The 18,534-nt window shown below is 33.4% G+C and overlaps 2 protein-coding genes across 2 annotated transcripts; both read right to left on the bottom strand.

Moving 5' to 3' along the window:
- Positions 1-10,840: 10,840 nt before the first annotated feature.
- On the bottom strand, positions 10,841-11,206 carry LOC141301988 (phosphatidylinositol N-acetylglucosaminyltransferase subunit Y). The gene has a single exon (XM_073832187.1). The coding sequence runs from the start codon at positions 11,204-11,206 to the stop codon at positions 10,991-10,993; it is 216 nt and encodes a 71-aa protein (XP_073688288.1). The 3' UTR covers positions 10,841-10,990.
- Positions 11,207-11,239: 33 nt separating this feature from the next.
- On the bottom strand, positions 11,240-13,307 carry pyurf (PIGY upstream open reading frame). Its single transcript, XM_073832186.1, has 2 exons — positions 13,014-13,307; positions 11,240-11,381 (listed from the first exon to the last, which is right to left on the bottom strand). The coding sequence occupies exons 1-2, from the start codon at positions 13,223-13,225 to the stop codon at positions 11,240-11,242; spliced, it is 354 nt and encodes a 117-aa protein (XP_073688287.1). The 5' UTR covers positions 13,226-13,307.
- Positions 13,308-18,534: the final 5,227 nt, after the last annotated feature.

Genomic DNA, 18,534 nt, shown 5'->3' with positions numbered 1-18,534 from the left:
ATTATACATTCGAACAAACAAAAAGTTTTTTTTTTTTTTTACTAAACTGGAAAAATATTAATGTGCTTACCTCAGTGGCTTGCTATCTGCATGTGTTGAATAGAATAATATGCAGATGGAGAAAAGCACAACTGTTTTCTCCCAAAATCCAAGACTGATGGAAACCATTTTATGAGCCTGTGAATTAACAATAAATGCGTTTAGGCTAATCATAATTTTATAACCGTAATATTTAACTGTAGCAAAATCAGTTTATAGAACTAAATATATCGCTAAGATTAAAAACAACAAATTGAATATACAATAAAACAACAACATAATTTATTAAATGCTCAACTCACCACTTGGTAATGAGTAACAGGTTTCGGGAGTTCGTGCATCAGCCTATCAGTTCACATTAGAGTTGCTTCACAGTTCACAGGGTGAGCTCCTTTTATAGCCCTGTGTCCATTGATGAGCCGCCTTCATTATTAGTGATGATGTCACCCCGTGCCGTGATGAAAAATGTGCGTGACAACACACCACCAATAATTCAGCCCTCGTTACCTTCACTTGAAAACCCGCCCCTGAATTTGAACTTCTATGTGTAAGATTTCCGTACCGACCTTAACCAATAATTACACAAACAAATAGCCTAAATATATAAAATATATTTAAAAAAAAATAATAATATTTAAAAACAAAAAATATATATATTTTTTTTTGATGCAGAATCAAAAATTACTTAATTTTCGTTTGGTAGCCTTAGTACAGCTTATTTAAATCAGGTAGCAAATTTATTTTTAAAAATATGATTATATTATATTATATTATATTATATTATATTATATTATATTATATTATATTATATTATATTATATTATATTATATTATATGTGACCCTGGTCCACAAAACCAGTCTTAAGTAGCACGGGTATATTTGTAGCAATAGCCAAAATACATTGTATGGGTCAAAATTACCAATTTTTCTTTAATGCCAAAAATCATTAGGATATTAAGTAAAGATCATGTTCCATTAGGATATTTTGTAAAATTCTTACTGTAAATATATCAAAACTTAATTTTCCATTAGTAATATGCATTGCAAAGAACTTCATTTGGACAACTTTAAAGGTGATTTTTACCAATATTTTGATTTTTTTTTTTTTGCACCTTCAGATTCCAGATTTTCAAATAGTTATATTCTAACAAACCATACATCAATGGAAATGTTATTTATTTAGCTTTCAAATGATGTATAAATCTCAATTTCAAGAAATTCACAATTATGACACATATTATATGATATGATATATTTAGTAAATAAAATTCTGTAATATAATTGTAATTATAGGAAATGTGAAATTACAGTTATATTACTGCCTTCGTATGATTTTATTATGATAAACATGTTTGGTCAACACTTTAAAATTAGGAAAAGCTGCATTAATTGTACATCGATGTATAGATTTTGTATTATATATATCCAATAATATATATATATATATATTCCATAACTATTCAAATAAATAAATAAATACATCATAATTATTTCAGAAAAGAGCTGTGGAAAGGACTGTTAATGTACAACAAAATGTATATATATATATATATATATATATATATATATATATATATTAGTGGTGGGCCGTTATCGGCGTTAACGTGCTGCGTTAACGCGAAACTCTTATCGTGCGATAAAAAAAATATCGCCGTTAATCTATTCTCATATTTGGGTCGGGAGCTGGGTCTAAACTACGCAAGCTATGATGACTTTCACCTTGATAGTTTAACGCGGATGTATACCGAATATGGTCACGCGTTTAAGTCTCCTCCACCAAAACACAGACAGGATCGCGTCGTCCTCCATTCATGAAAACCGAATCTACTATAGCGCGAAATGCCACGTAAATTCGTCGTTTTTTGGATTCATAAATCTAATGTTGGTCAGTCACTTAATTCAAATCGCGATATAGACTAGTGTATGTGAAAACTGAAATGCAAAAAGACCGTTTTAATATGAATCTGAAATGTTCCGTTTGCCTAGCTGTATGTATGAATGATGGAGACGAGCTTTTACTACACTCATACTGAAACACACGTGACGCTCCCGGTTATTTTTGGCTATTTTTAAATCTCACATGAACAGATAAATTTAATCTCCCAAACTGCTGTGAGTGTCACTTTTACCGTTTCATTTGAGAAAACTAGCATCATATCAAACTGTATGACACAGAAACTTCACGGCAACCTGTCAAAATAAAAGTACGGTGTAACATGTAATGGGCTGGGTAGGTGTTGACGTTAAAAAAACACAATCTAATAGGTAGAAAAAATAATTTCATTGTTAGTTAGTTAGTAAACACAAGTACATCTAATTGAACATAATTTATTTTCATCAACAAATTATCATAGAACAGCTTTATGAGCTTTATGATCCATTCTCAAAGACTTACTTTTAGTCATTACTTGGGTAGCACACATATTCTGAATGCCTTCAGCAGAATTCAAATTAGCCATTTTAATCTAGATTAATCTAGATTAATTCCAAGATTTAATCTAGATTAATCTAGATTAAAAAAATTAATCTATGCCCACCCCTATATATATATATATATATATATATATATATATATATATATATATATATATATATATATATGAATATGAAGTTTTTGAATATAAATGTTTTTGAGCAGTATGATTTTTATTGTTTGAAGTCTCTTCTTCTCACCAAGCCTGCATTTATTTGATCCAAAGTACAGCAAAAACAGTAAAATGTTGAAATATTTTTACTATTTAAAATAACTGTTTTCTATTTGAATATATTTTTTAAAGTTTTTTATTTCTGTGATCAAAGCTAATTTTTCAGCATCATTACTCCAGTCTTCAATGTCAAATCATTCTAATATGCTGATTTGCTGTTCAAGAAACATTTTTTTATTATGATCAATATTTAAAACAGTTGAGTAAATTTTTTCAGGATTTCTTCATGAACTGAAAAATCCAAAGATCAGCATTTATCTGAAAGAAAACACTTTTGTAACATCATACCATTTAAAAGCTTGGATTCAGTTTTTTAAATTAGAAATTATAGAAATTAATAATTTATATTTAGTAAGGATGCTTTAAATTGATCAAAAGTGATGATAAAGACATTTATAATGTTATATAAAAAAAAATCTGTTTCAGATAAGTGCTTTACTTCCGAACTTTCTATTCATCAAATAAACCTGAAAACGTAATAATAATAAATGTTTTTTGAGCAGCAAATAAGAATATTATAATGATTTCTGAAGGATCATGTGACTATAGCAATGATGCAAAAAATCAGCTTTGAAATCACAGGAATAAATTACATTTTAAAATATATTTAAATTGAAAACAGTTATTTTAAATAGTAAAATATTTTTTGAAAATATACTGTTTTTGCTGTACTTTGGATCATATAAATGCCGGCTTGGTTAACAGAAGAGACTGAAAAAAATTCTTACTGTTCAAAAACTTTTGACTGGTAGTGCACATTTTGGATCCATCTAGAAAAATAAAAACATTTACAGATTTCCTCTAAAAGTGGACAGAAAAAGTACACATTCATAATGTGCAACTAGCAGCTGCTACATGTTTTCTCTTTCAGGTGGTAATCCAGCCGAGAACCTGCTGCAGCCACAGGTGTCCAGAGGGGCACCCGGGGAGGTGGACAGCTCTGTCCTACTTTTATGGCCACTGGATGACAGATTAGGTAACTATGAGCGAAGTTTTCTAAATGTAGCCCAGGAATGGCTATGTCATGACACAGAGAGTGTGTTTGAGTACCTAAACAGGTCTGACCCGTAGATCTTACCTCGTGGTGTGGTTAGGGTTTCTCTCCAAGCTATGGGCTTCTGACTCATGAAAAAACAGCGTATGACGACAGGGAGCAGGCAGTCTGATGACATACGAGGCAATAAGCATCGCTTCAGTCTGTAAATTATAAGATCGTTACCTAATATCTGCGTTTTAATGCAATAACCAGCAAGCTGTATCCAATACTGCTTATTCTAGAGATGTTCTCTGCATCTTGTGCATTGCACCTGTCCATGGGCTACTGTTTCATCCTCTGGCATTCTGTAAAACAAACTTCGCAGGTGGCAAGCAATTAAAGTTGTTTACATACCAGATTCACAAGATTTATGGCTGACAAGGCCCGCGTGTTGAAGATGTTTGACCCCATCCTGGTCTTTTGCAGCACTGTGTATGGGCTGAAGTGGGCATGGCCTGTTTAGATGACACCCACCAAACAAATAGCCCTTTGACCCTGGCATGAGATCCCTAGCACAGTCCTAACAATCCTCAGCAGTATTTAGACCCTTTAGTGGCAGGTGGGGGGACCTTTCAACCCCAGAACTGTAGTTCTCATTACCTCATGCTTTATCAATGCAGGTCATGTCATCAGCAGTGTGTGTTACCACTACACATGATTATTCAGGAGAATTTAGGGGGCGATATCAAGTCACCTAAGGACATCCAGTGCAATCATGCAGGTCCTAAATCTATATTAAGTGCCACCATGTGGCTATTTTTGGTTTTTCTCTAGGTTAATTGAGTGGTAAAATGTTTATTACATGGGTTGATTTGAATACAATATTTCAAGACTAAAATAAATATATGCTAATATGGCATCTGTCAACATTTGATGACAGGTGAAACATGCTAGTCGCAAAAGAGGGTATTAGCATTAAATATTGGTTTTGAAAATGTTCTTAAAACAGATCTTAAAACAGTATTTTATCAAATCTAATTTGTGTAACCATTTTTATAGTGATTTTGATATTTTATAGTGATTTTAGTTTTTTCTGATATAGCATTTCAACATGACTTGCTTTTTTATGGAAAAAATGTTAGATGTTTGGAAGACTAAAAGAATAGAATAGAATAGAATAGAATAGAATAGAATAGAATAGAATAGAATAGAATAGAATAGAATAGAACAGAACAGAATCATTATGCTATGGTGCATAATGAAAAGACATAACATATGTACCATGTCCAATGTATTAGAATAGACTAGAATATATTTGAAATGAATTGAAATGAATTGAATATAGACAGGTCTGGTTTGTATTTTTGAATTTACAGCTATGATACAAAGTATAAACAAAAAGTATGTACAGTGTGCAGTGTATTAGAGCAGAATAGAATAGAGCAGAATAGAATAGAATAGAATAGAATAGAATAGAACAGAATAGAATAGAATAGAATAGAAAAGAATAGAATACAGACAGGTCTAGTGTCTATTTTTGTATTTACAGCCTTGATGCATAGTATGAGCAAAAATGTTGTACAATGTGCAGTGTATTAGAATAGAATAGAATAGAATAGAATAGAATAGAATAGAATAGAATAGAATAGAATAGAATAGAATAGAGGCCTGGCATGTAAAAATATAAAATCAAAAAAATGTCTAAATGTAATGTATTAGAATAGAACAGAACAGAATAAAAGAATAGAATAGAATAGAATAGAATAGAATAGAATAGAATAGAATAGAATAGAATAGAATAGAATAGAATAGAATAGAGGCCTGGCATGTAAAAATATAAAATCAAAAAAATGTCTAAATGTAATGTATTAGAATAGAACAGAACAGAATAAAAGAATAGAATAGAATAGAATAGAATAGAATAGAATAGAATAGAATAGAATAGAATAGAATAGAACAGAACTATAGCATATAAACAGGTCTGGCATGTACTTTTGTATTTACTGCTATGATGCATAATATAAAGACAGAAAAAAATGTATAAATGTGTAATGTATTAGAACGGAATAGAATAGAATAGAATAGAATAGAATAGAATAGAATAAAATATAGACAGGTCTGGTGTGTATTTTTGTATTTATAGCTATGATACATAGTATAAACAAAACGATGTACAATGTGCTGTATAATAGAATAGAATAGAATAGAATAGAATAGAATAGAATAGAATATAAATAGGTCTGGTGTGTATTACAGCTACGATGCATAGTATAAACAAAAATTATTTGCAATGTGCAGTGTATTAGAATAGAATAGAATAAATAGGATATAGACAGCTGTGGTGTGTATTTTTGTATTTACAGCTATGATACATAGTATTAACAAAAATTATGTACAGTGTGCAGTGTATTAGAATAGAATAGAATAGAATAGACAGGTCTGGTGTGTATTTTTGTATTTACAGCTATGATACATAGCATAAACAGAAATGTACAGTGTGCAGTGTATTAAAATAGAATAGAATAGAATAGAATAGAATAGAATAGAATAGAAAACACAAAGACACAAAACCTGTACTATGTGCAATGTCATAGAATAGAATAGAACAGAATAGAATAGATTAGAATTGAATTGAATAGAATTGAATATAGACAGGTCTGGTGTGTATTTTTGTATTTACAGCTATGATACATACAGTAGCATAAACAGAAATGTACAGTGTGCAGTGTATTAAAATAGAATAGAATAGAATAGAATAGAATAGAAAACACAAAGACACAAAACCTGTACTATGTGCAATGTCATAGAGTAGAATAGAACAGAATAGAATAGAATTGAATATAGACAGGTCTGGTGTGTATTTTTGTATTTACAGCTATGATACATACAGTAGCATAAACAGAAATGTACAGTGTGCAGTGTATTAAAATAGAATAGAATAGAATAGAATAGAATAGAATAGAATAGAAAACACAAAGACACAAAACCTGTACTATGTGCAATGTCATAGAGTAGAATAGAACAGAATAGAATAGAATTGAATATAGACAGGTCTGGTGTGTATTTTTGTATTTACAGCTATGATACATACAGTAGCATAAACAGAAATGTACAGTGTGCAGTGTATTAAAATAGAATAGAATAGAATAGAATAGAATAGAATAGAATAGAATATAGACAGGTCTGGTGTGTATTTTTGTATTTACAGCTATGATACATAGTATAAACAAAAAAATGTGCAATGTACTATACCAACCAAACAAACAGAAAATAAATAATGCAGTGTGCTAATACACAAAGAAAGTGCAGTATGCAATATAATACACAGAACAAAAGATTAACAAATCATGTAAAAATCACAATAAATATTACAACATTGTGGTAAGCAAACCAAAAATGTGAATGTATTTTAAAAAGACCTTGAGAAGAACTACATCCAAATGTATGTCTTTTCTTTTGTGAATAAACCTTGAACTTGGTGACCCTTTTTCAACTAGTGACGCTGGTTGATTCAACCTAACAGCTAAAGAAACCGGTTAAGAATTAGCAACACATTTAATGCAGGTTCACATGCGATATTCCCAGTGGACCGTAAAAAGAATGGCAGTAAAAATCATTTTAGCCACTCTTTGCTGACGTGATAGACCACGGAAGCCATTTCTTACAAGAAAAGCTACAAAAAGGGCCCTTTATGTGAAAAAGGGATTTCTCCAGCAGTGAAAATAGTTGCCTGACAAGCCGAGTGACGCACAGAGGACTGATGCTTATTCATGAACTGACTGAAGGTTAAGTTGCTCTACGTTGTCACAGTAACGGCGTGATTTATGAAATGGCACTTTTTTAGTACACACCACTGCGAACAGTTTTTCTTAGCAGTAATTGTCTTTATACTTAGCCAAGTTTGTTTTTAGAATTTATTTAAAATTATATATATATTTTTGGAATGTATTAGGTGCGCGAAAATGTCGACACAATGTCGCAGAGCATGCGCAGTCGGCATAGCACTGACGCGGTAATTGGCGCAAAAATATGAGAGTGTATTTTGTCAATTAGCAAAATAGGTAAGTACATGACAAGTTTTCCTTTTGGTTTACGGTCAGAACACAAGAATACATGAAATAATTTTAAATGAAATGCACTTTGTCAGATATTTAGTCGCTAGGGCGAGCACTTACATAGTTGTTTTTTGTAACAAATGCTGCTGTGGAGAATGACGTCGCGTTCAGCTTAAGCTACAGTGTTTCTGAACAAATGTATGCTCTCCTCACTACTGTTAAATTCACCCTGACTTTTACTTTTAAGGTCCTGCCTAAGAGAAAAGGTGACCAGCCAAATCAGGTAAGAGTTACACAAGATTTGAAACGGTAAGATTCCAAACGTTTTAGTTAACTGCATTTTATCACCTTTACAGGTGTTATTTGGAGAAAGAAACAGGACGAATAAGACGTTTCACTCTGGTGAGGCATGTGAGTATTTACTAACAATTATACTACAATTTATGGTCCTTCATATTTTCCCCATCAGGTTGCATTGCACCAGGTATATTAAGCATGCATGCATATACAGTTGAAGTCAAAAGTTTACATACACCTAGCAGAATCTGTCAAATGTTCGTTATTTTAATAAAATAAGAAGGATCATACAAAATGCATGTTATTTTTTTGTTTAGTACTGACCTGAGTAAGATATTTCACATAAAAGATGTTTACATATCCACAAGAGAAAACAATACTTGAATTTATAAAAATGACCCTGTTTAAAACTTTACATTTACACTTAGTGAGCTTCCCACTGACAAGTCCTTCAGGTCCCACAAATTCTTTGTTTTTTGAGCATTTTTGTGTATTTGAACCCCTTCCAACAATGACTGTATGATTTTGAGATCCATCTTTTTACACTGTGGACAACTGAGGGACAAATATACAACTATTACAGAAGGTTCAAATGCACAAAACACAATGCATTTAGAGCTGGGGTGAAAACTTTTGAAGATTTGAAGTTCAGGGTAAATATAACTTATTTAGTCTTGTGGAAAACATGTAAGTATCCTCCAGCTTCTGGAAATTACATTTATGCAAAATAAGAAAAATGTACACATCTTCATTCTGTTCAAACTTTTACACCCCTGTTTTTTTAATGCATCATTTTTTCTTCTGAAGCATCAGTGAGCATTTGAACCTTCTGTAACAGTTGCATTTAAGTCCTTCTTTTGTCCTCAGTGTGAAAAGATTGATCTCAAAATCATACAGTCATTGCTGGAAAGGGTTCAAATACACAAAAATGCTGAAATATCAAAGAATCTGTGGGACCTGAAGGATTTTTCTGAAAAACAGCTGGAAGTTTAACTGGAAGTTTAAAAGGACAAACAAGAGACTCATAAACAACTATCGTTACACAAAAAAAAAATGTTGATCATTCAGGTGAAAACAGTATTAAAAATCAAGTGTATGTAAACTTTTGAATGGGGTCATTTTTTATAAATTCAATAATTGTTTTCTCTTGTGAACTATATGCAAATGTATTTTATGTGAAATATCTTATTCAGGTCAGTACTAAATAAAAAATAACATACATTTTGTATGATCCCTCATCCCTCAACTGTACCAATAGATACACAAGTAAATACATATTTATATTTATACAGTTTTACATACATGCATATATGTACCTACACTACTGGTCAAAAGTTTGTAATAATTAAGATTAAAAAAAGTAACCAAGCCTGCATTTATTTAATAATATTGTGAAATATTGCTAAAATTTATTTATTAAAATAAATTTTGAAAAAAAAAAAATGTATTCCTGTGATGCAAAGCTGAATTTTCAGCATCATTACTCCAGTCTTCAGTGTCACATGATCCTTCGGAAATCATTCTAATAGGCTGATTTGGTGCTCAATAAACAGTTCAGTTCTGCTGCAAATTCAATCCTTAAAAAAAGCTATTACCATTTCTAGTAAAATATTAAGCAGTACAACTGTTTTCAACATTGATAATAAGAATTGGTAATATAACTGATGTGCTTTTTTATTTTACTCTTCGATTTTGTAGAAGAAATGGCATCTCTCCCAACAACTAAGAATATTCCCAGAGTTGAAAATGCCTTTAAAGCATCTAAGAAACACAAAAACAAGAAAATGAAAAAGGAAAAAAAGGATAAGAGCAAAAAGCATGTGCCCGACTTCTTGTTCTACGATGGCTGCCATGAGGCAGTGTTTACACAAATGGAAGAGACTAAAAAAAGAAAAAAGCCAAAGAAGAAAAGCACACCGAAAGAAGACTTCAAGCAACCTAAATTAAATAAACAGCCCAAACAACCCAAAGATACGCACCAAATTCAGCCCATTATCCACATCTCCTCTGATCAGGAGACACAACATTCAACACAGACGGAGTGTTACAGAAGCATGAAACGTAAAAAGAGCGTCGTTTTCAACTTGCCACCTGAGCAGAGAGAAGTTGCAAAGACAAACAATGAAGAATTCCGAAAGAAGCAGCTTGTTGGCGAAAGCAGTTTGGAATCCAACACAGCTGAGGAAATGAACAGCCAAGACCTGTTTATTACACAGAAAACATTCTTGGACCCATGTGTGGAGATCTCCAGCGGCTCAAGCTGCAGCGAGGCCACTACCGCGAAGGCACCAGAGAACCGCTCACAAAGGTCGACAACTGAAGCAACCACTCAAACCGAAAACTTCTTTACTTCACCAGCACTCTCCACCTCTCTCAAGTTTCAACAGGAGCAGAACACGTCCAAAAGCTCAGAAGAACCAGTAGACCTGAGCCTGCCAAACAGAACAAGACAAATCCCAAAGCAATCCGCTGTGGATTCTGCGCAGCCGGCCAAGCTGAAGATATCAGACACATCGAGTGAAGATGGCGATATGGTGCCCAAGGCCAAAGGTGATCTGTTCCAGCTGAAGGTCATCCAGACTCGCTTGAACGAGTCTTTCTTTTTTAAGGTGAAGGGCGAAGATTCTCCAAAGCCCATGTGCCCGTTGATGAAGTTCACAGAGAGTGTTGAGAAGAAATTGAAGAAGTAAAACCAGACTAAGATAAGATGTTACAAATGCACAATGAAAAAAAAAAGCTGAGTTCTGTGCACTTTCATAAAAAAGACAAAGCTTTCTGTATTTTACATTGTTCGCTTTAATGTTTATTCAGTGTTCTTAAATATGAATCTTCACTGTGTTTACAAGCAAGCATTGTTCATAACATTTATACAATTAAAATAGTCTTTCGTTATGTGGAAAACAATAAAACTACAGTCTTAATTGTGTCTAAACAGCTTGATTCCCATCCACTTCCAAAGGTGAAAGAAGACATACACAGGAATTGTTACTGGCAACAGCAGGCTGTAAAAACACACGCTGCTTGCGCTTGTGCAGCCTTGAGGAAAATTTTCATCCATGCTTGCCGAGTAAAACAGTCCAGACAAGGATATCAGTGGGATGAGAACAGTCACTGTAGATAGGGAGAAAAACATAGTGGCAGAAAACAAATAATTTGCTTTATAAACTTAAGATTCGGTGGGTTTTTCAGTTGCTCCGCTCTTATGGATCATTCTTGCATCTTGCGGGATCATGTTAGGAATACCATTGATGATGGGATAAGCGATGCCAAGCTCTTCGTTTATTAATTCGTTGCTCTTTTCGTCATACCTTGAAAAAAAAAAAATCAGAAGCAAATACATGTATTAGTATTATTGATGAAGATACTCTAACATCCCTTACGAAAATATCACGTTAAACAGCAAAAACAGAGTTGTGTGTAAGGGATCTCCTTATATAAAGCAGAATGTCTTTCAGATGTTTTTTTGTAATTCTGTAGCTCTTTTTTTTGGAAATAGCTTTTAATGTTAGTTAAATTGTTATGGAAAATTATAATATTTATGCTAATAATAAGTAATAAATTATAAAAATGAGTAACTATGATGTATGTCAGTAGCTATACCAAGGTAAAGATTTTAAAGAAGTCTCTTCTGCTCACCAAGATTGCATTTATTTGATCCGAAGTACAGCAAAAACAGCACAATTTTGAAATATTTTTACTATTTGAAATAATTGTTTTCTATTTGAATATATTTTAAAATGTAATCGTGACCCCTGGACCACAAAACCAGTCTTAAGTAGCACGGGTATATTTGTAGCAATAGCCGAAAATACACTGTATGGGTCAAAATTATCAATTTTTTTGTGCCAAAAATTTTGAGGATATTAAGTAAAGATCATGTTCCATGAAGATATTTTGTAAATTTCCTACTGTAAATATATAAAAACGTAATTTCTGATTTGTAATACGCATTGCTAAGAACCTAATTTGGAACCTAAACTTAACTTTAAAGGCAATTTTCTTAATATTTTGATTTTTTGTGCACCCTCAGATTCCAGATTTTTAAATATGGAATATTTTAAATATGGCCAAATATTGTCCTATCCAAACAAACCATACATCAATGGAAAGCTTATTTATTCAGCATCAGAATATGTTAAATCTCAATTTATAAAAAAATTACCCTTATGACTGGTTTTGTGGTCCATTTATTCCTGTAATTTCAAAGGTGATTTTTTTTTTAGCAAAATTACTCCAGTCACATGATCCTTAAGAAATGAAATCATTCTAATATTTTGATTTTCTGCTCAAAAAACCTTTATTATTATTATTTTTGTTAAAAACAGCTGAGTATATTTTATTTTCAGGTTTATCTAATGAATAAAAAGTACAAGAACAGCATTTATCTGAAATAGACAACTTGTGTGACATTATAAATCTTTACCATCAATTTTGATCAATTTGAAGCATCCTTACTAAATAACAGTATTAATTTCTAAAACTTCTCTCCAAAAAAATCACACCGACTCCCAGCTTTAATGTTACAAAAGCTTTTTCTTTCAGATAAATGCTGATCTTTGGATCTTTTCTATTTATGAAAAAATCCTGAAAGAAAATTTACTCAACTGTTTTAAATATTGATAATAATAAAAATGTTTCTTAAACAGCAATCAGCATGATTTCTGAAGGATCACTTGACACTGAAGACTGGAGTAAAGATGTGGAAAATTTAGCTTTGATCACAGGAATCTATTAAGATAAAAAGCAGTTATTTTAAGTAGTAAAAATATTTAACAATATTACTGCTTTTGCTGTACTAGGGATCAAATAAATACAGGTTTGGTAAGCAGAAGAGACTTGAAAAAAATGTTCAAAAACTTTTGACTGGTAGTGTATAACATCACTGTTATACAACTACTGTTAGGTAATAAGTTAACATTATGCATGATGAACAATAATACCTCAGAGGTTTTTTAGACAGTGGACACACAAGAAACTCAAGGAGGGACTCATCAAACGGCTGACTCTCACTGTCCTTCACTCCATCGCTGCGGCTCCGCTGTTGCTGTCCTCCGATTTTCACGGCGCTCACGGGACGCAAGACTGGCAGGACGGTCACAGCTCTCTGCACGCTAAAAACTCCAGTGGCAAGTGTCCTCAATACATGAGACATATCCAAAAAGAGCTGTATTCCTAAAAAACTAAACTTGTTTCACCCGTTTGACAGAAGCCAACAGTGAACCGGAAGCGTTGAACCTTGCGCGTCTGTAAACGTGTCCCCTGATCTTTTACAATCGTTAGATAGTTCCGATATAGATTCGTTTTGTTTGGGTAAAATGTCAAAAATATCTGCACAAGTCTGCACAGGACAAAACACTATTTAACAAGATAATGGGTGTAAATATTTTGTAAAATGTGACCCTGGACCACAAAACCAGACAAAAATACATTGTATGGTTCATTATCGATTTTTCTTTTATGCCAAAAATCATTAGAATATTAGGTAAAGATCATGTCCCATGATATTTTGTAAATTTCCTAACGTAAATATATCAAAACTAGCCTGGAAAAATCCAGACCCTAATCTAATAAATAATCTATTGTTTTGCAGAGACAATTCAAATTGTGCTCTCGCGAGATCTCTGGATTTCCAGGGTATATCAAAACGTAATTTTTGATTAATAATATGCATTGCTAAGAACTTTATTCAGACCATAAAGGCGATTTTCTCATATCATTTCAAATAGTTGTATCTTGGCCAAATATTGTCCTAACAAACCACACATCACCGAAATTCAGCTTTCATATGATGTATAAATCTCAATTTCAAAATTCATGAGCCCTTATGACTCACATATGATTCATTCAGACATAATTAACAATAGTCACATTAATTATTGAAATAACGAATCCTAGGAATACATTTAAGCAATTAAAATAGATTTATTAAATATAATTATGACATTTTCTGCATCATAACTGAAATAATATCTTGAAAGCAGTGTGTGGCGCTGTTGTCTAACCCATTGTAAGATAGAAAAACATACGGAGAAACTGAGAGGTTATTCATGAACAGCAGATGTCGCCAGTGAACTGTATGTTACAAAACGTAAAAAAAAAAGAAAACACCATAAAACTTCACTTTGAAGTGCTTGTTGTGAAACAAGCTGAGACGTAAATCATAGAAGCTTCCAGGAGTGGAGACACTCTCTGTGTAAGCAAAATAGTGATACACAATAAAGTATAAACAAAAAGATTGTATATTAGCCATTTCACCGGGCCTGTGATTTTGTGTGGCTCTCAGACGGCTCATTCACACAAACAACAGACTTGAGCAAAAGTTAAGCATCTGAGCAACCTGCTGATTTCCAGAGGTATTTGGATCCTCCTCAAGACTATCCTCTTGATTTGAGAGCTATTCTTGAAAAGTCTGAGGTGCTGCTCTGGTTATTCTTCCAGCTGGTTTTCTCAAGACTTGTCCAGAGTTTTATCAGGGGTTTGTTTATTTCTTTGGCATTTGTTGTTGAGGCAGATCTCTCGCTCAAGGCAGGAAAGGTTTACTCTAGGATATAGAGGAGGCAGCATTGGCCATGCCATGTTTGCGTGTATTTTTTCTCGATATCCACTGGAAGGCACACATTCCCCCCAAAATCCCTACACGGCCAAATTCGAAGCCGTTTCTTGTCAATATTTGTAGTTTTTGAGCTGATGGGAGAGTGAAAGCTAGGAGGAAGCTCGCAAGCGCCAAAGACCTCAGTTCACTGACCTGCCAAGCATGTCAAATGAAACAAACCCGCTCCAGGCCAAAGTCAGGACAGACGGCATTGTGGGTAGGTGCGCTCTTCGTTGCACTGAATGAATCGATTGCTTCAGCCATGTGAAATCTGACTATTCCCTGTTGCTCTTCTGAAAATGTTTACTTCTCTGTCTGGGACCTTAAGGCTGATCACTGCGAAAACAAAAACAGTAAAGGATTTGAAGAGTAGACCAAACATAAATTATGGGATATTCAAGGTTTGCTATGCATAAAAAGTCCATTACATTTAGTTTGTTGGACTTTTATAGGTTGGTTAACCTTAATTACTGCTGAAATAACACATTTGAATATGTCCTCTTTGGTTGGAAATGTGTTGAATGCATAAAAAGAGACAAACCTTAAGTAAGGCTCTTGCCTTCGGCTGTGATTTTCATCTTCATATTAAACGGGGCCAACAGTGTCTACTTGCAGATCTCTGGTGTGGTCTTTTCAACTAAAACAATTTGTTCTCCGTCAAACCGATGGCAATTAGAGAATTTTGCTATTGCCTTCTGTTGCGATTTCCAGCCAGCATCCTTCAGAAATAGTTTCACAGTTGCTAGCGAATCCATTTAATCAAGCTTGAACTCTTTTCTGCTCCATTATCCACCACAGCAGGAACGCTGAGCAACATATGACTGTGTGAACTGTCATTATTTCCTTTTGTCTCAGTTTCATTAATGCAGATGGCGCCAATAGTGAAATATACAAACGAATAGCAATATGCTTCTTGAAATGTCTGAGTGGACCAGATGGGACTGGCTAGTTTCTCGCCCGTGAAAGAGAATTAAAAACCATACGCTTTTACCTCATTTAGTTGAGCAGCTGAATTTTAAAACTCCAAAATCTCTTATAGAACTGTCTGTTCAATAGAAAACATCTTTATTTACATTAAAGATACACGTTAAAACATTAAACACAGGCCTGTAAGCAAACATTAAACCAATAGTTTTCAGCCTCCCGAGGTTCATTTAAAACACCACAGTAAGTCTGTGAAAAAGGTATTAAGGTTTCTTATATTTTCATGCCATTTTGAACAAAATAAACATAATATGAGGTAATAATGTAAGCTAATTATCTTAACTAAAGTTACTATATAGCGTTCCTGAGAAAATATTGCTTTTTATACTCTTTTAAATGGATTCTAATGGTGGTTTGTTGGATATAGCTCCTGATAATACAAATCTAGTCCGTTAAAGTGCGCTATTAGCAGAATTTCACAGGCAAAAAAAAAAATACCATAGTTTATTGTCAATAGTGTAAAGATGTATTTAAGCACAACTCACAATATCACTTTCAAGCTTTCTGTTGAGCAACGAAGTAAATTCACCAACTTGAACCTGTTGCGAATACCCGTTCTTGTAATCTTTCGTTCTTATGTAAAATTCTCAATCTCGATTTTTCTTCTTTTTCTTCTTCCGCTCTGGAAGTCTATGGCAGCCCATAAGCGCTTGCAGGAAAGTTATGAAATTTGGCACACAGATAGAGCACAGTCTCAACATTAACCATAGCAAGTAACTCAAACTGTCTAGCGCCACCACTTGTCCAAAGTTTCACTCATGTGTATGCTAATAGCATTTAAACGTAAAAATAGCAAGGTTTTTAATAGTTCGAAAAACTTACTTTGTCTGATTTTCACCAAAATTGGCTCAGATCATCTTTAGACCATGCTGGCAAAAAGTTTTGGAATTCAAGTTGATTAGTCAAACTGTTCTCGAATAACGCTCAAACGAATTTGACGAAAAACACACAATAATGTATTTGAGGCTATATCTCTGTAACACTTCAGCATATTGAGACCAACACTTGTGTTTTATAACCATACCATACCTGCAAAGTTTCTGCACAGCACCACCTAGTGGTCAGGAGATATGAAAAGTGGCTATTTTTGGTTATAACTTCTGAATGGCTTGGCAAAAAATCTAAGATCCGGTACAGCATGCCCAATTTTCCTATATCAGCCATTTTGGGTGTCAGCCATTTTGAATTTTGTCATAAAATGCTATATTTTATGAACACATTGGTATATCTGTACAAAACTCAGTTTTCGGCACCATGCCCTGATGCCCAAGTTTTGTGGCAAAAGTTATAATGAAATTTCCAAAAATGCTAATAACTTTTGAGTTATTAGCCTATTGTAATGAAACTCAATATCTCAATAACAGCAATATATTCAAAGTCTCAATATATTCCTTGGGTCATGCCAAGAACATAGATACCAATTTTAGTCAGCCAGACTTCCTGTTCGTCATTTTGATTTGTGTTGAAAACCTATATTTTTGAACTCCTCCTAGACCTATTGGTCAAGAGAGTTAAATCATTCATTACCATTAATAATACAGTTTTTAAAAACACTAATATCTTTTGAGTATATTAGCCTATTGTGATAAAACTGGTCTTAATAAATTCCATGGGTCATGCTGCGAACATAGATACTAATTTTAGTCAGCCAGACTTCCTGTTCGTCATTTTAATTTGTGTTGAAAACCTACTTTTTCAAACTCCCCCTAGACCGTTGGTCCAGTTTTCACCAAATTTCACTCAGATCATCCTCAGACCATGCTGATAAAAAGTTATGGATTATATGTCGATATACAAAATGATTATCATTTAACGCATCAACAAATTTGCTGGAATCATGCCAAACTGCATCTGAGGCTGTATCTCTGCTAAACTTTGACATATTAACACCAAACTTTGTGTGTGTCATTGTTACCTCAAACTGACCACACCACATCAATTTGGTAACAGCACCACTTATTGGTCAAGAGAGTTAAACCATTCATTAACCATTAATAATAAAATTTTTAAAAACACTAATAACTTTTGAGTATAGTAGCCTATTGTGTATCATTTAACGCATTAACGAATTTTCTGGAATCATGCCAAACTGCATCTGAGGCTGTATCTCTGCTAAACTTTGACATATTGGCACCAAACTTTGTGTCATTGTCAACCAAGCCACATCAATTTGGTAACAGCGCCACCTATTGGTCAAGAGTACTAAACCATTCATTAACCATTTTAAAAACACTAATAACTTTTGAGTATATTAGCCTATTGTAATGAAACTGGTCTCAATATATTATTTGGGTCATGCCGAAAACATAGATACCAATTTTGCCACAGTTAGCCAAACTTCCTGTCCGTCATTTTGATTTATGTTGAAAACCTACTTTTTCGAACTCCTCCTAGATTGTTGGTCTGATTTTTACTAAAATTGAATCAGAGCATCTTCAGACTGTGCTGACAAAAAGTTATGGATTTTGTGACGATAGACAAAACTGCTTTTTCAAAGTTGAGGCATGATGCCAGACTACGTCTGAAACTGTATCTCTGCAAAGCTTTGACATATTGACACCAACCTGCGTGTGCCATTGTCACCTCACACAGAACACACCACATCGATTTGATAACAGCACCACCCATTGTTCAGAAGTGATAACCATTAAATCATATTCAGATTTTTCAGCCATCTTAAAAAAATAGCCTCAATTACTCACTGCTGCAGTTGTTCCGATGCTTGGCCCGTTAATTGCTGCTTTCAGCTATATTTCCTATTAAAAGGACTGTATTTCACTGTGAAAATTTACTGAATACGGTACATGACCACATCTTACAATGTACAAAACAATTGACCTAGAAACACGACCAACATTTCAAAAATATTGTATAATAGAGGTAAA

This window comes from Garra rufa, chromosome 25, assembly GCF_049309525.1.
Source record: "Garra rufa chromosome 25, GarRuf1.0, whole genome shotgun sequence".
Classification (NCBI taxonomy): domain Eukaryota; kingdom Metazoa; phylum Chordata; class Actinopteri; order Cypriniformes; family Cyprinidae; genus Garra; species Garra rufa.
Note: the sequence above shows the minus strand (reverse complement) of the source record. Positions and strands in the feature narration are given on the sequence as shown.